The 21281-nt window shown below is 48.3% G+C and overlaps 2 protein-coding genes across 2 annotated transcripts; one reads left to right on the top strand and one right to left on the bottom strand.

Moving 5' to 3' along the window:
* Positions 1-2581: 2581 nt before the first annotated feature.
* Positions 2582-5221, bottom strand: LOC120693467. The gene is made up of 5 exons (XM_039976913.1): positions 4824-5221; positions 4606-4709; positions 4335-4503; positions 3987-4223; positions 2582-3897 (listed from the first exon to the last, which is right to left on the bottom strand). Exons 1-5 carry the CDS (start codon positions 4998-5000, stop codon positions 2932-2934), a joined length of 1653 nt encoding a protein of 550 aa, XP_039832847.1. The 5' UTR covers positions 5001-5221; the 3' UTR covers positions 2582-2931.
* A 7441-nt stretch (positions 5222-12662) lies between these two features.
* LOC120692514 (uncharacterized protein DDB_G0275933-like) lies at positions 12663-15291 on the top strand. Its single transcript, XM_039975846.1, has 3 exons — positions 12663-12909; positions 13958-14105; positions 14999-15291. Exons 1-3 carry the CDS (start codon positions 12855-12857, stop codon positions 15072-15074), a joined length of 279 nt encoding a protein of 92 aa, XP_039831780.1. The 5' UTR covers positions 12663-12854; the 3' UTR covers positions 15075-15291.
* Positions 15292-21281: the final 5990 nt, after the last annotated feature.

Here is a 21281-nt window from a genome sequence, read left to right as displayed (position 1 = left end):
CCAGCCACTAGCCACAGCCAAACGAATACAACGTTAGGAACATCTGCGATACAAAATCCCTTACTTTTTACAGAAAAAAGGCTCAGTTAACCACAACTCAACACTCGACCCTTCCTCTGTACAAAAAGGGCACCTAATCACCTGCTATGCGTATCCATATTCAGGCATTCAGCTCCATGAACAATTCATCCCATTAGCGTGTCGGTGATATACAACATTTATTTGGTTGCTCTGCTGTCACGTGATAATTGGTTAGCAGTTAGAGGATTCGGCGCTTTAGCAATTTGCAGGATTGTCATGTGCATCCGTTTCTTGAACATGACAATGATGCCTAAACATTGCAAGTGATGGACTGAAACTAGACAATCTGACACATCTCTTGCATCACTTGAATTCATGTGGTTACCTTACCAGACACAAATCCAACCATCAGCAGTAGACAATTGGGTATACTCATGCCGAAATTACTACACAAGCTTAAGGTTTTTCATTTCTTGTGGTAAGTTGCAGCGATCACTCAACTTCGAGTTCAGACGTCACGATCTGATGCAAGCAACAAAGGCATCTCAAACACAGGCTTTGTTCTTTACATCATGAATTCACTAAGCAAGTTTTCTTAGAAACGTGTGCAACACCAAGGTGGCCACACAAGGGGGTAAGTCAATAAACGAACCAATAAACCAAGTCACACCAGTAAACCAATCAACGCAACTAGGAGGCATATCGAGTCCGAGATAAGTGACCCTAAGTCCCTAACTTGGATTATACCACAGTATTCATGGTTTCAACTCACCTAAGCAACCTCACCTAAGTAACCTCTTAATCTCACATTAAGAGGGAAATAAGCCATTCACACGCACGCATAGTATATCTTCCTTCTTCCCCAGTATCTATGGAGAAACAGAGGCAGGGTAGGACTGATAATGTACAAAGCTGACAAAATTGCCACGTCAACCGTTTCATCTCCACCGCTGCCACCACCACTGCTGTTACAGCTTCAATCATTGCCACTTACGTGGGTGTGCATGCTGCACACACAAAACACACACCATGGTCAATTGTAGCTTACAGTGATAGGAGTGCGATTTTTGGAACAAAGTGATGAAACAATGGAAGTTTCTTACCTCCATGCTACTTGATATATACAGACGCACTCAATTCACAGAACTCCATGTTAACAAGAGATTCCCTATTTTCATATACTGAGAGGGAAACCACAAAATCTGCATTAGGGATGCCATTCTCTAGACACCATCCATCAAACACAATCATCACAGACCCTTTGGGATCAACTTCAGTTGACGACTTGTTAACCATGAGAGACTAATTCAAATCTTCTACTGCTAGGAGCGAGTTTCCAACCAGATCATACAACTCTCGTTTGACATTATTAGGCTTCTTATCAATATCTTTAATGGCAACATAAAACATAGAAGAGTCCAGAACTCTAATCAAATTCTATAATGCACTTAACTTCATGTTGTCGTCAACATCAACATAAAACTTGTTATTTGAAGGCTCCCCATGAGGAGGTTTCCTACAACATAACAGAACAATTACATGATTTCATATGGAAAGAGGAATGAGAAAACTCCCCCATAATCACATTATCTATCTCATATTTTATTCTAGCCCAACAATATGCACTTAACATGATACTCTGCCGCAGCATTCTAATCCAAGGAACAAATATATGGAATACTAAAAATATCATTTAGTAATAGCCAAACCAATGCCTTTTTATAATGAAGAATACTAAACTAGGGCCATCCAGATTTTTTTCGTGCTTTAGTAAAGGGAAAAAGTAGCGGGCCACATTGGTGTGCCCTGTACAACAAAATACCCTGCCATTTGGTTCCTTGCTATTAGTTGTGTAGTCGTGCCGCATAGCATCAGTTAACCAAAGTTTTATCCAAAAATATAAGATAAAGTTGTATCCAAACTTATAAACAAAAGCAGTGGTCCACGTTGGGGTATCCTGTACATATGTTTTTTCAGTCTCCGCTGAATGCTGATGGACCTCACGCAGCCAACCACTCGTAGCCAGCTTTGGCAAGGAGCCGAGGCGGCTGCCCCGATTGGGTGTATAGTAAATTGCGTTTGCCAAGCGTCCAGTTCACCCCGATTGCTGCAGAACGTGAGGTGGTTGCGGCGGCCTGCGCGGATCCGACGGGATCGGGCGATTGCGCGGCGGCGCGCGGTGGACCGCGTGAACCGCTCTGCGCGCGCGGAGGGTGGCCTGCGCTGCGAGCCTTTGACGGTGGTGCCGGGCACGCGAGTAACTGAATGCACCAAAGCGCACGCAGGCGGGCGCGTGAGCGAGCGACGTCAGGGCCCTCGCCCGGCGCTGGCCTCTGCGTTGAGCTGCCTGAATGCACGGCCGGGGGCGCAAACGCGTCGACACTCGCCAGTCGCAAAACCTGGGGGGGGGGGGGGGGGGGGGGGGGCGACGGACTTGAACTGACTTGCTCATCACCTTGGCCTGCTCCTCGCCATAGGCGCATTCTCAGTCAACCATTCTCAATGCTGGAGCAGAAAAGCTTTTTTTTTTGAAAAGCCAAAAAAGGTTGAAGCTTAAGAACATCTGCGATACAAAATCCCTTACTTTCTACAGAAAAAAATCTCAGTTAACCACAACTCAACACTCGATCCTTCCTCTGTACAAAAAGGCCACCTAATCACCTGCTATGCGTATCCATATTCAGCTCCCTGAACAATGCTTCACTTCTAGCAAAAAAACTACTTCTGTTTCCATTTCCAGAGGCAGGAAATCTCAACGGATCCCGCACCAAACCGCTGAAACCGCCGCTCTGCCGGCGAAGCACCGGACCCGATTTCCTGCGCCGGGAATTCTGCTCCCATCCCAACTCTGAACTAACGAGCTCCGGGTGGGCGGCCACGACCTGCAATGCCCGCAGCCGCAGAGCGCGCTCACCTCCGCGTGCGCACCGAGGTGGCCCTCCTGTCCGGGTTCAGCGGCCCCTGCCCCTGCCCCTGCCCCGGCGCCGCGGCGCCGTACACCCGCTCCTGGAGCACCCGCGCGTCGGTGCCGATCCGGCGCACCTCCTCGTGCCGCGCGATGTGCTCGTTGCTGCGCTCCAGCGCCGACACGACCCTCGCGTACGGCTGGTGCACGTACGCCGAGCTCTCGTACGCGCCGGCGACGGCGGCGTCGCTGTTCCTGCCAGTGCTGGCCGCCGGGTTCCTCCTGTACGGCGGGGTCACGTACTGCCCGCGCTGGCCGCCCAGGGCGTCGTGGGGAGCGTGCAGGTGACCGTTCCCGCCGGCGAACTCCGTGGCGCGCCTCCTGTGCGGTGGGTGGTTGTTCTCGGGCGGGCCGTCCTGGAACGGCCGTGCGCCGGCGTTCCCGTGCCACGGGCCGGCGCCGGAGCTGACGCCCGTGCCCACCGTGGAGGCCGCCCTCCTGTAGGATGGCCGGCGCAGCGGCGGCGGCGGCCAGACGACGTCCTCCGCCACTTCGTCCTCCACTTCCTCGTTGCTCTGGTCGAACACGACCTCCTTCCCCTTATGCGCCGCGTCCGACCCGACCGAGGTCACCGTGCTCCTGTCGCTCCACGAGGGCGACGGAGACGGAGACTTCTGCGGCCTCCACGACGGCGGTGCCGTCCCTTGCTTCGCTGCCGCCGTGGTCTGCACCGGGGGCACCTTGTCGTAGCCACCGCCCTTCGATCCCTTCCCCTGTGACTCCGACCGAGACAGCTCGACGGCAGCCCGCGCGGCCATCGCGGCGAACGACGCGGACGCGAAGGCCGCCTCCGCCGCCATCCTGGCGTCGAGATACTTCTTGGATTCCCTCGACACCTTCTCATCCACGCTCAGCTGAGCAAGGGTCTGGTTCACCTTGCCATCAACAACAGACTGCTGCGTCCGCTGCACCTGTCACTCATTGATTCTTATAAAATCACAAATTCCGTAATAAAGATACTGAATTTCTGATGATCCTGTAGTGTGATCACGGCACATACCTCACGACGATCCGTGTTGTTGACCGCACTCTCCTGGACAAATTCTCTGGCTGGGGCATTCCTCGATTGTTCTCTTTCTCTATGGTCGTTGGTCTGTGAGGTTGCGCGACCAACTTGGTGAGTCTCTACTGGGTACTCAGGGAACTCCAGAAAAATGTCGTTCTCTGCGGCGATCTCCTTGGCCAACCTCCTCTTCTGCTCCAAGCTCGCCCTCTCGCCGGACAACTTCCGCACCAACTGCAACAAACGAATAGGGCAACAACCAATCCTCAATTCCAACTCCGTCACATGCAGTTGGGGAGACAACCTGAAAACCAAGCGAGTGTAGTTGGAAGAAATTGAAGCTACCGTGGGGTCGACGACGCCGAGGGCGCCCTCCTTGGCCGCCGCGGCGAAGTCCCGGCCGAACTTGTCCCCCAGGATGGCGCGCGCGTCCAGCAGCTCCGGCAGCTCGCCGCACCTCGCGGAGGCGAACATCAGCCCCGCCGCCGCCTCCTTGATCTCCTCGCTGCATTCCCTGGGTTCCACCAAAATAGCAATCTTTCCGTGTGAGACGGGGAACCCGAGAAACGGGGGAATCGAAGCAACGAACACGAACACGAAGAGACTTTGCACACACTTGGGTTTTTCCAGCTGCGCGGCCTGGTCGATGAGGATTTTGCAGTAGAGCTCGATGACGTCCAGCGCCTCCAGCATGTTGTCCTCCTCGATCACCTGCTCCGCCTGCGCGACGAGAACGCACGACACTCCGCGTCACTACCACCGCAAACCGGCGAAATGAAGGAGAAGGACACACGCGACTCGACACGCGAGCAGGGAGGCGCGCGCTGCGCTTACCCGGAGGAGGGCGCGGTCGAGGTGGCCGATGGAGAGGAGCTGCCCGACGTCGCTGCGGGCGATGGAGCGGCGGCCGAGGCGCGGGCGGCGGACGACGGCGAGGCGCGCGGCGGCGAGCTTGACCAGGGACTTGAGCTTGGCGGTCTGCTTGGAGGTGCTCTTGCCGAAGAGGCCCATGGCTGCTGCCTGCGAACGGTGGTGTTCGGTTGGTGTGCTGTGGCGGCGAAGTGGTGATGCCCTGTTTCTTCTTCCCCCGCTCTTTATACTGGTCGCGGGATCGGTGCTCTGTGGCGAAGAAACCTGACTTGCTTGTAAACGACGGAGTTTGCTCTGGACGGGCAAACATTGTACTTGCGCTGCTGTGCAGCCAATGATGCTTCTTTTGGGAATTGGGTAGGCTCCAAGTTTTGTACAGGTTGATTTCTGGTCCAGCTCAGCCTGATCAGAATAACAACCATGCTTTGGGAACATATACTTAAATGAAAATTTTCAGAGTGAACACCGAAAATTCATCGAAGGGAAGGAAAATGTAACTCCCTTTCATGGAATTTGTCTGATGAAGGAGATATAGTTGCAAGTGGCTTCGATTTTTTAGATATAGTTGCAAGTGGCTTCGATTTTTTTTTTCTAGTTTCTCGAAGATGTCCTCTTTGTTTACCATTGATATAGTTGCAATTGGGGGGGTCAGTCAATTAGGAGAAGTCCTCTTTGTTTACCATTGATGCCGCTGTCAGCGTGGCTGTGGTGCGGTCGTGGAGTGCTCGGGAGGACAGCGAGAACGAGGGCGTCGCGAGGGCCTCTCTGCTTGGAACACGTCGCCGCGCGTTGGGTTCATTGGGAGGCGCCCGTCAGCTGTCCGGCGAGTTCATCGAAAGGGAAATGTGAACAATCTAAACAGTTCTTTTTTTCAAACAAAAAAAAACTAAACAGTTAGCAGACCGGTACGGAAGCAGGGAGCTCAATACCATATCCACGGTCAGTCAGATTGTGGTTTGGAGGCCAGTACAGACGAGTCCACGGACCAGGAGCTCATCTAGAAATCCTGGCACGTCCCTGTCCCCGTCACCGAAAAACGGCTTTGAAATCGGCCAAGCAGGCATGAACGTCAAACAAACCGGCCGCTAATCAGACCGCTCCTCCATACGGAAGGCAACACACAGCATCAGACGAAAAAAGTGGGGACGTGATCATGCGCAACGCAAGGTTGCTCTTGGCCTCGTCGCGCGACAAGCAGCAGCGTGATCTTTTCAAATTATTAGCAGGTGAAAAAGGACCGTGGCTGGTGGATGGATCCAAGGCGACGCCCGGGCGGACACCTGTCACTGGAGGAGCGCAGCTCGGCTGAGTTTTTTTTTTTTTTTTTTTTTTTGAAACGAGCTCGGCTGAGTTGCTGGGGCAGCAGAAAAGACTACGGGGAAAAAGGCTTCCCATCGTGCGGTTTCTTTGTTCTGTGTGATGGTTCTTGAGTAAAAGCGACGCGCGGAGCCTTCCGTTTGCCCGGGACCCGTCCTCGTCCATGCTGCCTGCGGCTGAAGGCGATCGCCGATCGGGGAGGGTTTAACCTTATCCCAGTTCTGATGGGAATTGCCAATTGGATTGGCCTGCTCTGCTGCTGCTGCTGCTGCTGGAAGCAAACTGGGATCCGTGGGCAAGCGGCAGAACACTATTACACCGTCATGTCTCTCTCTGATGCATGCGCTGATGCCGCATGGCCCCCGGCACGCCAACGCCGGAAGCGTCGAGCAGGCAGGGCGTGCGACTTATCCTCATCCACTAGTTGCGAGAGTGCATCCAGCAGTCTCGTGTGATCGATCGAGTGGTGCTACAAGCAATCCGGAAATCAGAGGTCACCGTTGCCCCGTGACAACGATGAGTGCAGGCCGCACGGTGGCGTGGCCGGAGTAGTTTACGAATCACGAAGCGCCTTTCGTTGGTTCAGGGATGCAGTTTCCATTTCTCATGAGTGGCGCCGCACCCCGCACATCATCGCCATGGCGCGGCCAATCAAAAGCATCGACGACACGACGATGAGTCGATGACCCATCATGGGCCGTGAGCGCCTGCGGTCATTCAGGCCCCGATTGGCCGGGCTCCGCCGAGGGCAGCTCAGCTCCATGCTACAGTGATTAAAATTGTAGCGTTATTATTTAGCACTGTTATTCAAGATCGAAAATGAACTGCGAAGGAGGTGAAGCTGCTGGAGCCCGTTTTTCTGGCTCCACCGGCTCCGGCTCCGCCTCGCTACAGTACTGCTATAGTAATTAATGGGTGTTTATCCAATGAAGTTTATTTGCATTTTTTTTTGTGAAATAGGTGTAATTTCTCGTGACGAATCTAATAATAGTAATTAATTGACGATTAGATATAGTGGTGCTACAGTATCATTCTCAAATCACACGGCCAAAAATTTCATTAGAATCTTGAGGGTTCCTAATGCAGGAGTTTTGAAGTTAGTTTGGTAAATTGATTTTGTTTGACACTGTAAAGTGTTAGCGTCGCGTTTCGTGGCCGGCCGGGTTGAGATCTTCTCAAGCGTGGTGGTCTGGGAGGGAGAAGAGACCGCTCTTGTTTGTTGGTCACGGCGAGTTCGGCGGACAGGAGCGCGCGCCGTACAGTACTCTTCGAGAATCGAGGAGAGCCCTTCTCGGTCCGGAACACGTCGCCGCCGCCTGGGCTCACCGCGGGAGCCGGCCCGTCACCTATCAGAGGATTTTATGAAACGGAGAAAAATACGAAGATTCTGTGAGGGAATGGACCATAAGTCCATAACAGTTACTCCCTCTGTGCCAGTTTAAGCGCAATCTAAAAATTTGAAGTGCAATCTTAGTATGGATAGGAAATGATGTTTCTACCTCTATATGAATGACCAAAAATATTTTTAATTGATAGGTAGACTGCGGAAGAAGCCAGAACCTATTGGAGAGGAAACGGTGATTTTTTTAATTGATAGGAGTGGTGCTGAGTTGTTTTCTAAAAGGAATGGGCCTGTTTATCCTGCTCCACCAGCTGCAACATCCAGAACCTCATATCGTGCGTTTATTTGGGACATTTTTTAAATTCTCCAAATACATTTAAACCGGGACGGAGGGAGTATGAAAAGTGGCACGACTTTACCTGCTCTACGCGGGAAACAGCTGATATTTTGGAAGGACGACGGGGAAGTCGTGAACAGTTTCCGTGGCACCAATTCAATTGCCCCTCTTAAACCGTCACTGCGGATCCAGAGCAGGGTTTTAAAATCCGACCGGTGACCGGTAACCGCCGGCCTCCGGTTCCGATATACCGGTCTGGTTTGGCTGGTTACCGGTCGGAACCGAACAAATTCAAATTTAAATTCAAACTTCCCAGTTCAACCGGTTCGTACCGGTATACCGGCCGGTTTGGCTGGAAACAGTCAAATTCAATTTTTTTTTCTTTTTTGGTTTAAATTCAAATGCCCGCAAAGTATACTAAATAAATATTTGTATAACATATTTTAGTCTAAATGAACCTTCCAACCCTTTTTTATACTATTTTTACATTGTATTTGTATACTTTTGTATGCACGCTTTTTTTGTTTAACTTCAAATCCCCGCAAACTATACTAAATGAATGAATTTTTGAGAAAATTTGACACCATTAGATTTGTCGCATCTTGAAGTATTTTTAGGAATTTTTTTAGAATTTTTCATTTTTTTGAATTCAAATTTAAATTTTGAATTTGGACCGGTTTCATACCGGACCAAACCGGAACCGGTCCGGACCGGTTACCCCGGTCAAACCGGACCGGTTACTGACGGTTTGGTGAACCCTGATCCAAAGACGACCGAGCTGGAGGAAACTGGCGCCGGTGGTGCCGTGTCAGTGTCACTAGCTCTTTGTTTGTAAAATTCAAAATTCCAAAAAAAAAATTCCAACACTTGCGCATTGCACAATTTGCCTGTAAATTGCGAGATGAATCTAATTAGGCCGTGATTAGACGCTAAATCGCTACAGTAATGCTACAGCAACCACCTCCAATGACGAATTAATTAGGCTCATTAGATTCATCTCGCGATTTACAGACGAGTTTTGTAATTAATTTTATAATTAATTTATATTTAGTACTTCAAATGTAGAAAAATCCTCTTTCAAAAAATTTACATACCGCCAGCAGGTGGGTACTGTTAGTTGCTTGGTTCTGCCCGAATTGCTCTTCCTATCCTGCAAAGGATTCTTTACTTCAAAAAAAAAAAAATCCTGCGAAGGATCCCGGTTTCAGCGGGATAGGAATGAACTTCCTAATCGCCTTCAGGTGCAGCCGCAGGAACCGCGGATGTGGATGGGGAAGACGACGACGACGATGAGCATGGATGGGTCCGCGTCGCGTCAGGCAGCCGCCGGCGTGGTAGATGACGAGCAGATGCATGCGCTCGGCGCGTCGCTTTACACAAGCAGAGCCTTCACCGGAATAAATAAAGAAAGCCAGCCACTCAAACTCAACAGCTCGAGATCGCCCGACGCTCGTTAAACTCGACCGTGCGCTTGCGTCGCTTGACTGGGAAGAGCAACACCCTGCCTGCTTCCTTCAGGCGCTCTCTTCCGAGATGTCCGACCATTGCCCCATCTTCCTGCAATCCAACGCTTCCCTGCGCCCAAAACCAAGGTTCCATTTCGAGGTGTTCTGGCCCAAGTTCGCGGGCTACGACGACGCCGTCAAGCGCGGGTGGCAGTGTCCTCTGCAAGTGTTCGTGACCCGTTCAGGCGGCTTGACGCCATGCTCCGAAGCACGTCCCGGGAGCTATAAAGTTGGGCCGCCAAACACATTGGCAACATCAAAACTCAGTTGCTTGCTGCAAGGGAAATCATCCTACGACTCGACCAAGCGCAGGAACACAGAGTTCTGTCTGACGATGAACTAGACATCCGCAAATCACTCAAGGCACAATGCTTGGGACTTGCTTCCCTTGAGCGCACTATTGCACGTCAACGTGCACGTGTGCTCCACCTGCATGACGGCGACGCCAACACCAGGTACTTCCACCTAGTTGCAAGAGGACGGTGCAGACGGAAGCGTATCTCCTCGATCATCGATGGTGAACGGCTGGCGATTCTTCACAATGACATGGAGCAGATCATGTTCAACTATTTCTGTGATCTCATGGGCGCACAGGTGGAGAGAGCAAATGGGATCGACATTGCAGCTCTGGGGCTCCCACTCGTTAACTCAGAACTGCTGGACATGCCGTTCACACAGGAAGAAGTCTGGAACGTGGTTAAGGACCTCCCACCGGACAAGGCGCCAGGACCAGACGGATTTACTGGCAAGTTCTACCAAACCGCGTGGCCGATAATCAAGAATGACATGATGCTTGCGGTTAATGCCTTCCTCACCTTGAACAGAAGCAATCTTGGCTGTTTGAAAAGCGCCCTCATTGTTCTCATTGCCAAAAACCCGAAGCTGCAACGGCCAAAGACTACCGGCCAATAACCTTGGTTCACAGCTTCTCCAAGTCCTTTCCCCCTTGGGCAACCGGGCGATCAAATTCCATTGCAGCATCTACGCCGATGACGTGATCCTATTCATGCACCCCTCACATCAGCAAGCATGGGCGATCAAAGAGATACTGGATTTATTTGGAGAGGCATCCGGCTTGAGAACCAACCTGGCCAAGTGTTCCATCACACCAATCTTTGGGGCTGACCAAGAACTTGATGTCATCCAACATATCCTGGACTGTCAGGTGATGCATTTCCCCATCCGCTACCTCGGCCTGCCACTGAGTACAAAGGCAATTCCCAAAGCCCACTTGCAACCTCTGGTGGAGAAAGTGGCGGCCAAACTTTCCGCTTGGAAAGGGTCGCTGATGGGCAAGAGCAGTCGTCTTGTGTTGGTGAAATCCACCCTAATGGCAGCATCGATTTATGCTGTGATGGCTGATAAACTGCCACCATGGGTGAGAACAGAAATAGATGCCATTTGCAGGAAGTTCCTATGGGTTGGTCAGGAGCAATCGATACGGGGCAAGTGCACCGTGGCCTGGCCGGTGGTCACCACACCCGCTGTCTTCGGAGGGCTTGGCGTCATAAACCTCAAGCTATCATCCTGGGCTATGCAAACAAGATGGCTTTGGCTGCAGCGTACAGATGAGAGTAGAGCATGGTCAGAGCTACCGATTCAGGTTGAGCCGCAAGCGGAAGCTTTCTTCAGGGCATCCATCACAATCAGCGTTGGCGATGGGATGCGCACAAAGTTCTGGACCGATCGATGGTTGGATGGGCAGTCCATTCATGATATTGCTCCTCACCTCCTCACCGTAGTGTCGGCAAGGGCAAGAAAAAACAAAACCGTAGCACAGGCAATGCCAAACCGAGCTTGGACCAGGGACATCACCGGCAGTCCCAGCCATTGCTAGCTACCTTCTAATTTGGGACCGTTTGGAGAACACTTACCTGCAGCCAGACGTGCCCGATCGTTGCATTTGGCGCTGGACTGATCATGGTCAGTTCACTTTTAAATCAGCGTACTTGATGATGCATCAAGGATCCTCTACCTTTGCTGGTGCCGACCTAGTGTGGAAAACTTGGGCACCATTAAAGGTTAAGCTTTTTCTGTGGCTCGCATTCAAGGAGCGCCTCTGGACAGCAGACAGACGACGACGGCATGGTCTTGCAGCTCCGGCAACGTGCCATCTCTGTAATCTCCAACAGGAAACAGTCCACCACCTCTTCGTCTCCTGTCCGTTCACCGTGCAGGTCTGGGGGATCATCCTGAATCGGCTCGGGGGTCGCACCTGCGCCATCCGGGGACATCTGTATTCAGGAACATTGGAAGCAAACGCGCCTCCAATTTCCGGCAACCACCCGGAAAGGAGCTCTTCGCACCTGTAGCTTGGCACATCTGGAAAGAACGGAATGCACGTCTCTTCCGCGGCGACTCACTGGATCATCAGCAGCTCCTTCGGAAGATTAAAACCGACGCCGACATGTGGGTAGCAGCTGGCGCCAAGAGTCTAGGTAGTCTCTTAGGCGAGTAATCCGACCCGGAGTTGTGTTTGTACGCGAGGTTGATCGCGGGTTGTAAACTTCAACTTTCCATGATTCTCCCTTTCTTAATGCAATGATGCGCACTCCTCCTGCGCATTCGAGAAAAAAAAAACTCAACAGCTCTAGCGAGTAGCGACAGGTATCGTTCCCTGCTTCACCTTGGATCCACCAGCCTTTCTAATAATGATCCTTTTTTAGTAGTAGTAGCCTGCTAATGATTAAGATAGATCACGCTGCTGTTTGCTGCGCCGCGAGCGCGACCTCGCGGGTCGCATGATCGCGCCTGGTCTTTCCGTTTCGTGCATGCTGTGTCGCCTCCGCGTGGAGCGGTCTTGCTACTCTGGCAGTGGCCGGTTCGTTTGTCTGACGTGTCTACGACCGGCGGGTGCCAAAAGCGTCGGCCTCGGCGGCGGCACGCGCCCGTCGGTTAGCCGTACCTGCCAGGACTGGTTCGCGGCCCGGTCGTTGCTGGTGAGCGGATTGGTGGAATTGTCCTCATCCACGGGGCGTGGCTTGTGAGAATCCATCCAACAAATATCGTGTGATTGCGTGGAGCCACAAGCGATCCCGAAATCTGAGGTCACCCTAGGCCCCGTGACAACGACGAGTGCAGAGTTTCAGACCTTCCTGATGATCACCACAAGGCACGTGTTCGTGATGCTCTGCACAACCTTTTTTTTTCCTTTTGGGAAGAGAGAGGCCATTTCCAGTTTTCTCAGCTCGGCCTTGTCCAACAGGCCGGGCTCTGATCTTAATTTTTTTAAATAAAGGGCTCTGATCTTAATTCTGTTCATGCAGATCCAGCCACCCGGGCCTATTGATTGGTTGCCTGGGCCGCCGACCTGCGGCTCAATAGCCCATTAGCCCGTTTCCCAAACACCACGTGCGGGAACTTCACCCACCGGTGGAAGAAGGGGAGAGGAGAGAGAGAACGTTGCCGTCAATGTCCGCGTTCCCGCTAGGGTTTAACGCCAAACTGCTCAATCTATCCGCCCCAGTCCGATTCCGTACCGTCGGGGCGGCGGCATGGGATACCTCCAGGAGGCCAGGGAGAATCACGTCAAGAAGAAGGTCGAGGAAGGTGAGTCCAGCATCATCCAATCCGTGCTTCTTAAGCTTCCGATTTGTTGATTTGGGCGCCTCTTAAGTGCGCGCAGAGCTCTCATTAGTTCCATGGCGGATGAGGATTTGCCTAGAATTATCAAGACCGCTGGCTCAGCTTATTCAAATTCGAACCAAACCCTTGAAATGATGCAACGAGCGTCTTATGCTAGCCGCTTGCCTTGAACTGACGCTATAGTTGTTCGTATCTGTACGTGCCTCGGGGGTTTGCAGGGTTTTTGATCCTCAATTGGTGCTATTACCTCTCGTTGTTAAGCAGTATATTTAGTAACTACTAGTACAGCAGATTGGAACTGCATTTGAGTTCTCATCAGTGTTATAGACTGTGAAAACCTTTATCTACTAGAGTTTATAATACGTGCTTTCTGAAGTATGTAACCATATTCCACATCCAATGGACTGATAACTGTTTTTTAAGAAACGACTTATTGGCTTAACTGATTTTCTACTGGTGAGCTGTTAGCGAATTTTAAGGTGTAAAGATGAAGATTAACCGATTGGCTTGCTGTTCACCATGGCCAGAATGTGCCTCGCACAGACACTGTCCAATCAATTATTGTTGTTTAGGGAATCTCCAGTAGAAGACATTTTTGTAGTATGTGCCGTCTTGTTTATAGAGTATAGGCAACTTAATATACAACCTCTCTAATGCAAGCACACTATAGCTACCAAGTATTCAGTAATTCTTATTTCCTTTATCCTTCCACCCACCAGTACTATCTTCTGACTTGGAATTTGCATTAAAACCAGTATAAGCTAGCTAGCTTCTATTAAGCACTCAACCTCCCATATCTCTCTTCTATCTGTTATTTAACCAAACTAATGATATAGCAAGTCCTGTAGCCTACTAACATGTCCCACTTGGGGATGCTCTTTAGTGTTAACTGTTTTATTTTTTACTTTCTAGATTGTGGCCTGGAATGTTCTGTGTTATTTTCTTGGAAATTGTCCTGTAAAGATCATTATGTTCATTTCTAACAGTTAAATATATCCGTTTGGGTTTTCAGCTTTGCGCAGCAAAATGAAACAAAAGGCCCTGAAGGAATGTGATTTTTATTGTTCAAAATATGCTGAGTGTGCTCGAGGAAGAACATTTTCTGTAGTATGGCAATGCCGTAAACAAGCAAAAGAGTTGAATGAATGCCTTCATCAGTTGTAAGTACTTATTCCATATGTATTTGGAATAATCATCCAAGTGGCTTCCCTGTTCTTGTTTGATTCTGTCGTGTAAGGTAAAAGTGCAGTCGCATTTAATGTTTACAAGTTCAAAAGTTTCTCCTGTTTTTCATTCTAGACATTTATGTTGTTATCTGCAAGATGTTCTATGTAGTCTTTCATATGATGCAGTTCAAGACGTTGATTTGACTTAAAGCTGGTACCATGCTAGTTTGTTATTATTTGTTACTGAAATGTTATCTTAACAGTAGGAGCCAGGCACAATTGGATTTTGATATGATTATTCATTTTCTATCATCCACAACTAGTAATTTGTTAGAACCAACTTCAGTGCAAGTTCTGTTAAGAATTCTGGCACTTGCTGGATACTGTTACTGGTTACATCACGGTCTCATGCTAACTGGTACTTAAACATCTTTTAATTTAACACCACCAGGCAAGATCAATGGTAGCTGGTAGGTGATATCCCTGTCTATATAAATGGTGTATTTGCTGTTTGACGATCATAATAATATTTTCTGACCGATAATGGAAGAATCTAAAATAAGTTGCGCTGCTAATCATTTTGAGTTTGTGATCAGAATTTGAGTTCCTTATTGCCATGACCATGTGACCATAACTAATTACAGAACACACTAAAGATTTTGATTAAATGATTTCTTGGGTTGAATGTGCTTTGCTTTTTTGTCGAATTGGAGGGGTGTATCCAGGCCTGGGTGTAATAATCACTATATCCTGGAAGATGTTCACCTTTTTTATCTTTATTTTCTTGTAGAAGCTTCATATTTCATACCTTGATTAAACTACCATTGGCATGACAAATACACCACATTTCACACTAATAGTCACTCTGTGTTTTGTATGCCTGACAGCACGAATGATTCAGTCCTGGAAGAAATGAAGAAAGCTTACATGGTTGAGCAAGAGAGCAAGGAGATGAAACAATAAGCATTACACAATGGACAATGGGCATCGTGTTGTTCTTGTTTGTACGTATACTGTTGCTTTTGGTGCATGCTAAATGAATGCATAACTGAAATTAGCACAAGGCATCATTGTCTAAGATTCTGTCTGAGTACGCAATATCAGATGTTACAGTCAGTTTCAATTTTCATCTCAAATAGATTTCATCGGATGAAGATAGAGTTGCTGTTTGTTTCCCTTCTACCATTAGCTCTGATTTTACCATTAGTGTGGAAGATATTGGCTTCAGAATCAAAATCATGTTACGATATCAAGCAATGGATGGGATTACGTTTCAGTCCAAATTAACCTATTGATACAGAAAGCGTTAGAAATGGAAAACTCCACTGACCAGAACCGATAACCAATAGGAAATCAGGAACAAGATCACATCATCGTCCTCCGTAGTAGTTAGATCCTGGACCAATGCTTGTCGCTAATGATGATGCATCCAACATGACGTATGAGTCAAACCCTTCATTCTGCACAAACATCAGACTGCTATAATCCAGATTGGTCATTGCCAACTCTGGGACTGCCACGGTACCATCAAGGTACTGCAGGACTTGCCGCATTTTTTGCCGTGCCGCAGCACGTGAAGTTAGGCATCGGCTGTGAGCATAGGAGAGCCTCAGCTTCAGAAACCAAGCCCGCCTCCTCTGCAATGTACTCACAACAAAGCCGTGGATCCACCGTCTCAAGAATTGCTCCTCTGTTCGTGCTCGAGCACCCAATCTAGCAGCACAACCTGGTCATGCTCCAGGGGTGTCCATCCACATGCCACCTCCAACAGAAACATCCCAAATGCAAAAACATCTGTTCATCGTGATGCTTTTCCTATGCTGAAAACCGTCTCGTCCATGGCAGAAACGAGGTAGTCAAGTGTGACGAGGAGGAAGAATGCAGGGGGTAGATTCATCATTCATGGCTTGATGGGCTGCGCGTTGCCTTCAAGAAACTGTAGGACTGAAATAGCTGATTCAGAGTTCAGAAGGCCTCCCCAACGAGAAGTAGCAGAAGCAGAACCGGTTCTATGCTAATCCAGTAGTCTGTCTGTACAGTTTGCTTCGCTCCACCGGACAAGACGGAAAATGCAGGGTCCATTATTCGATCGCCGATTTTTTTTTCTTTGCAAGAAACGCAGAGTCCCAGCTCGGCCACTCATGGTCGCCAACTCGTCAGCGGTTTCTTTCTCATGGTTGGTGACGGTTCGAATAATGGTCGGGATAGTGACGTTCCTTGACAAGAGTCATCTCTCTGGTGCTGGTTACTGCAAGCGGTACTGACTGGTCCCACAGGTAACTCTAAATTTCACAGCGTGACTATGCATAGAATTACTTGCACATGCGATTGAAGTTGAATTCGTCTGCCCTGTCTGGATGTTGGAAAGTCAGGGTGTAAAATTGGCCATTGATGTCCTTATCGATCAGACTCTATTCTTCCAGGCACCACCATTTTCTTCATCTACATCACATTCGGAAGCAGTTGGTGGACGGTACCGACTACTCGTACGTGAGGGCGCGGTTAGACGTCGCTTCAGGCGATATTAACGCCAATCATCACCTGAAGCGGGTTTAATTTTTCTCTCGAGAGAGCACTTTCTATTGGACCGAGATTTTAGACCGGTACTCTATCAGACTGTTTCTCCTTTCCACATGCATGCATGGAAGTGAGAACAAAATTCATGATGTCACCCACATGCAAAGGGAGTTTGTAAAAAAAAACTATAAATTTTAAATCGTGCATCCAAATTAAATTCCAATTGCACCATTATTTTTTTTATGACAAGATCTTCAAAATGAGATCACACTTGCCTATATTTGCACGATAGTTTTTAATACTAAATAATTAGTTTTGGCTACTGGGAACAATTATTTTAACAACACGAACAAATGATAACTTCATATGAACAAAATAGTAAACATGATGAACAAATAATAATATACTACGAACAAAATATTAAACATCGCGAACATTTGATTGTATAGGATAAATAATGGAAAATGAATATGATGAACAAATCGATTAACGTCACGGAACAATTTAATCTATAAAGTGAACAATAATTTGGCACTACGAACAAATTAGTTACATGCAAAAAAATAATTTTACATAAATAAAAAATACAGCTACATAGTTAAAACATGTTTTTATGAGCGAACAATTTAATCTACAAAGAAAACTGAGTTAATATTGATAAAAAAGCCCAAGAACCAGCTGCTTTTGTAGATTAGAAACAAAAAGAAAAAAGAAAAATAGTAAGAAAACAGCAAGGGGAAAAGAAAAGAGTAAGAAAACAACATGCAGTATTCAGGTTGAGACTAGGAAAACAAAAAGAAACAAAGAAAAATAAAAGATCAAGAAAATAGAAAGAGAAAAAAAGGAAAGAAAAGAGTAACAAATCAGAATAATAAAAAAAAGAAGTCTAGCCTTGCATGAATGCAGTACTCATTGCTGCTGCAACTAGCACGTGACGTTCCAACAGTTACTTTGTAGTGCGTGTGTAATGAGTTGCTATAAATTTATTTGATCTAGTCAAATCACTTTGTATGTTGTGTCATATAACTAGTTACTAGAGGCGCACCGAGCCAAGCGATTGGGCCAAATAAATTAATCAATCAGCCCATTAACGAATCTACCATCTTCAAGCGATGGATTCTGAATTTGTAGCACGCGCGACATATAACCCGCGCGTACGTGAACTCTGAATGAGTACAGCGGCTGCACTGATCTTCGATCTTTGGGCCTGAAAGTAGTCAACCCGTTAACTAAGGTGCCACAGAAGTTTCTTGTTAAGCCCAAGAACAAAGTAGGCGGCCCAAGTACCCCGCACAGCCCTTTTAGAATTTGATTTTAGACTTCTCCTCCCTCGCCCAACTTTCTTTTCCTTTACCCCTAAAAAAACTTTCTTTTCCTTTTTTTTCTCTTTGGCTTTCTATTTCTACAAGATTCACGGCAATTCCAGATATCCTTTTAATCCCAAAATTTTGTAAACACAGTCGATTTTCTTTTCTTTGGAGCTGAGCTGAGTGGAGATATAGCTGTTCTCCTTAGGTTAGGTCCATCCTAAACGGGCTAATGCTCCTACCACTGAGCTCTCGCTCACTTGCGGAAGCAACAAGCAACAACCTTCGTGGGCCTTTTTGACCTGCCTGGCCTGGACGACGCGTCGCCATTATCTACCGCAGAAATAAGCCGGTCTCGCTGGAGTCTGGACTCTGGAGTGAACATGAACGTGACCGTGACGCGATCCCCTCGATCTCCTACCCTAATCACCACGAAAGCAAGGTCCTCCTTGGTGAGCCCTTGGTCCTTTGGTCCCAAGAAGAAAAGGGAGCTGTATCGAGACGATCAGGCAGCCCCGCTGTCCTGTCCAGCGTCCACTGCTCCACAGTCTCCACTGGATGAGCTGCCAGCCAGGGTTTACGTTATCACTGATACATGGTTTATCAGTGCCCTCCGGTATCGATAATCTATTGAAAATCGGTGAAATATCGCTAAAATCGACTGATAAGGAAGGTCAAATTCAAATATCGATAATCAATGATTTATCATTGATAATCGATGCAAATCGGTCGATTTATCGAAAATTCGGCTGAGAAATGTATTTAGCAGATGGAAAATAGAAATTTTTATAGTATTTTTATTTGGTTTGTAAAGTATGGTATTTTATAAGGTAAATTATACATACATACGTAGCTTACGATAGAATTGCATTAGAAATAAACATGTACATATATTTTGGACATAAATTGAATAAACTATAGATACATATATCCATGTTATGTATAATTATGCAAACCACACAAATAGGCATACACCAAATGAAATTGCACATAAATACAAAAAAAGTATATAGTCCATACAAACCACATTGCCCATATTAGCATAAATTGACACAAGTTTTATGCAAATTGGTAACAGACTCATATGACCACATCCATAATTCATACAGAAAGGCACTTAAAACATCCATTTTTCATAAATGACACTTTTTTATAATAATTATGTAAACCAGTTAGACATAGTTTTTTTAGTATAAGCATACATATTATAGTCAACATTGAAGCCTATTGTATCCTAAGTTCCTAACTGATTTAACAACAAGTCAACATTGAAGTCTTTCTTCCCACCACTAATATTTAACACTAATCTACATTGCAAATTATTAGTATAACCATCCATTTGTAGCATAATATACAACAATATAGTAAATACCCCATGCATATTTGGTCAAGTTGGTGAAAGGAAATAGAAAATCAACCAAAATTGTTGAATATCAACTGATTTGCATTGATTATCGATGGATTTGCATCAATTATCAGGCTTTAGTATTGGAAACATTTTTTTGTCTAAGCAAACAGTGGTTGTTTTTAATATGTGACATCATTCTAGACTATAGAGAGGCTCTAGTTTTTTATAGAATTTTTTCCACACTAGTTATAAATTTCTTTGAATTTTTGAAATTTGGATCGAAATCCATCGAAAAATCAATTGAAAACCGATATCAGTCAACATCGGTAATGGTAAATTTCACCGATAATCGCGATTATCGAGCGATTTTGTATTCCATGCTGCCAGCCAGCCGACGCCGGCCCACCGCCTTTCGGACCGAGTCACCGAGCAACCAGCAACGCCGCCGTCGCCGTGGTGCAGAGCCACCACGACCCCGCGCCGCTCAGGTCACTAGCGCTGCTGCGGTGGCCGGCAAAGGAATTATTCCTCGATGGGAAACCACCGATCGAGACGCTGGCTCGGATGGGGGGCGGCGTCGCTGACTTCTTCCCGGGAACGCGCCCCGCCGGCTCCGTGGCCTCCGGAGATACGCCCGGGGAGGGGGAGGCCAGGGGAGTGATTCGGTCGGGGCCGGTCGCGTCGGGCGACAGCAGCTCCGGCAGGAGGGGTGCCGGTGCCGCCGTGCCGGTGGCTGGCTCCCTCCCGTACGCGCAGGCAACCCGTGGACAGCATCAATGCCGCCAATGATTTCCGCCATTGCCGATCCGTAAGTGGATGGCCTTTGGCATCGCTAGCTAGCTAGCCAGGTAGCAGAGCCGATCCCGGTGGGTGTGGCCGTGCCCTACTAGCTAGCTAAACTGGCTAGCTCCGTCCTCCGTGTGCGTGCAGCGTGCGTCTCGCGGTTGGAGCGTGTGTAGGTTCTAGGGCTTCCTTTGCTGGCGACTTCTTTTGGCTTTACTTTGTTGACTTGCTAGAAAGCACAATGTGTTTGCAAGGCGTGAATTTTACACAGATTCAGTGAGAGTCTCGTAGTCTCTCTTTTTTCGAGCTCAGAAGGTCCTATGTTGCCGACAGTTTGATGAGCGTGGTAATATTTGGAGGGCATGGCATTTTACTAGCTCTGGGTTTCTGTCCAGGACGAACTGAGCAAGCAGCCAACAACAGGTCAGTTAAGTTTTGGCTCTTGCTTAACAGTAACAGCGTCCTATGCTCACTCCCGGGAGATATCCTTTGCTGGTCCCCTGCAAGTTATCAGAAAGTTGTGACGTGGCACACAGAAAGCAGATGACCGCGGCACCACGCCGGCCGGTGCGGGGGCCTGGCCATGCCTTTGCACTGGCTACCATGGCTTGGGCCACCGCAAAAGGTCGGCGCCCAAAGCGTGCCGTGCCGCGCACCCGATCTGGGGTTTTGGTTGGTGAACCCAGGCCGGTGATCTGCAGGTCGGCCGCAAACCTTTTCGGTGTGCGCCGTGTGTGCCGCTTGTTGGAGTGATCTCTTTCCTAATAGACCCAACGGCCTATTAGGCCCCCTAATCCGCGCCCTGATCGGGGGCGCCCAACCCTTAATGGTTGGTGGGCCCCCGCTGCACAGCGCTAGAATAAAAGGGGTGAAGGGGCCGGGGCACGCACAACGAAGTTCGTCGCGCCGCCAGTACCCTTTTCCCACATCCTAAACCCTAGCCAATCTAGGGGGAGTGCTGGAGCAGCGGGAAGCCCCACCTCCGCCGCTTTCATCGCCGCCATCGTCCACGACGCCGTTCGCTCCGGCATCGACTACACTGCTCCAATCGTCGCCGCCTTTGAGCGGATCTGCATCAGCGAACCCGTGATGGCCGGATCTAACTCTACTGCAGGCTCTGAAGGTCCTCTACTCCGCTCCTCTATCTCTTTTCTCTACGCTATTGTTGTAGTTCTAGGTTTATCTTGAACTCAGATCATAGAAAAGAGAAAGAAA

This window comes from Panicum virgatum, chromosome 9N (genome assembly GCF_016808335.1).
Source record: "Panicum virgatum strain AP13 chromosome 9N, P.virgatum_v5, whole genome shotgun sequence".
In the NCBI taxonomy this organism is placed as follows: domain Eukaryota; kingdom Viridiplantae; phylum Streptophyta; class Magnoliopsida; order Poales; family Poaceae; genus Panicum; species Panicum virgatum.
This window is presented reverse-complemented; position numbering and strand designations above follow the sequence as displayed.

Coding starts and splice junctions, on each gene's coding strand:
- LOC120693467 (XM_039976913.1), bottom strand. CDS start 5,000: ATGGGCCTCTTCGGCAAGAGCACCTCCAAGCAGACCGCCAAGCTCAAG. Junction 4,504..4,605: donor GCGCAGCTGGAAAAACCCAA/GTGTGTGCAAAG, acceptor GGTGGAACCCAG/GGAATGCAGCGAGGAGATCA. Junction 3,898..3,986: donor ACAACACGGATCGTCGTGAG/GTATGTGCCGTG, acceptor AATGAGTGACAG/GTGCAGCGGACGCAGCAGTC.
- LOC120692514 (XM_039975846.1), top strand. CDS start 12,855: ATGGGATACCTCCAGGAGGCCAGGGAGAATCACGTCAAGAAGAAGGTC. Junction 12,910..13,957: donor CAAGAAGAAGGTCGAGGAAG/GTGAGTCCAGCA, acceptor TTGGGTTTTCAG/CTTTGCGCAGCAAAATGAAA. Junction 14,106..14,998: donor AATGAATGCCTTCATCAGTT/GTAAGTACTTAT, acceptor TATGCCTGACAG/CACGAATGATTCAGTCCTGG.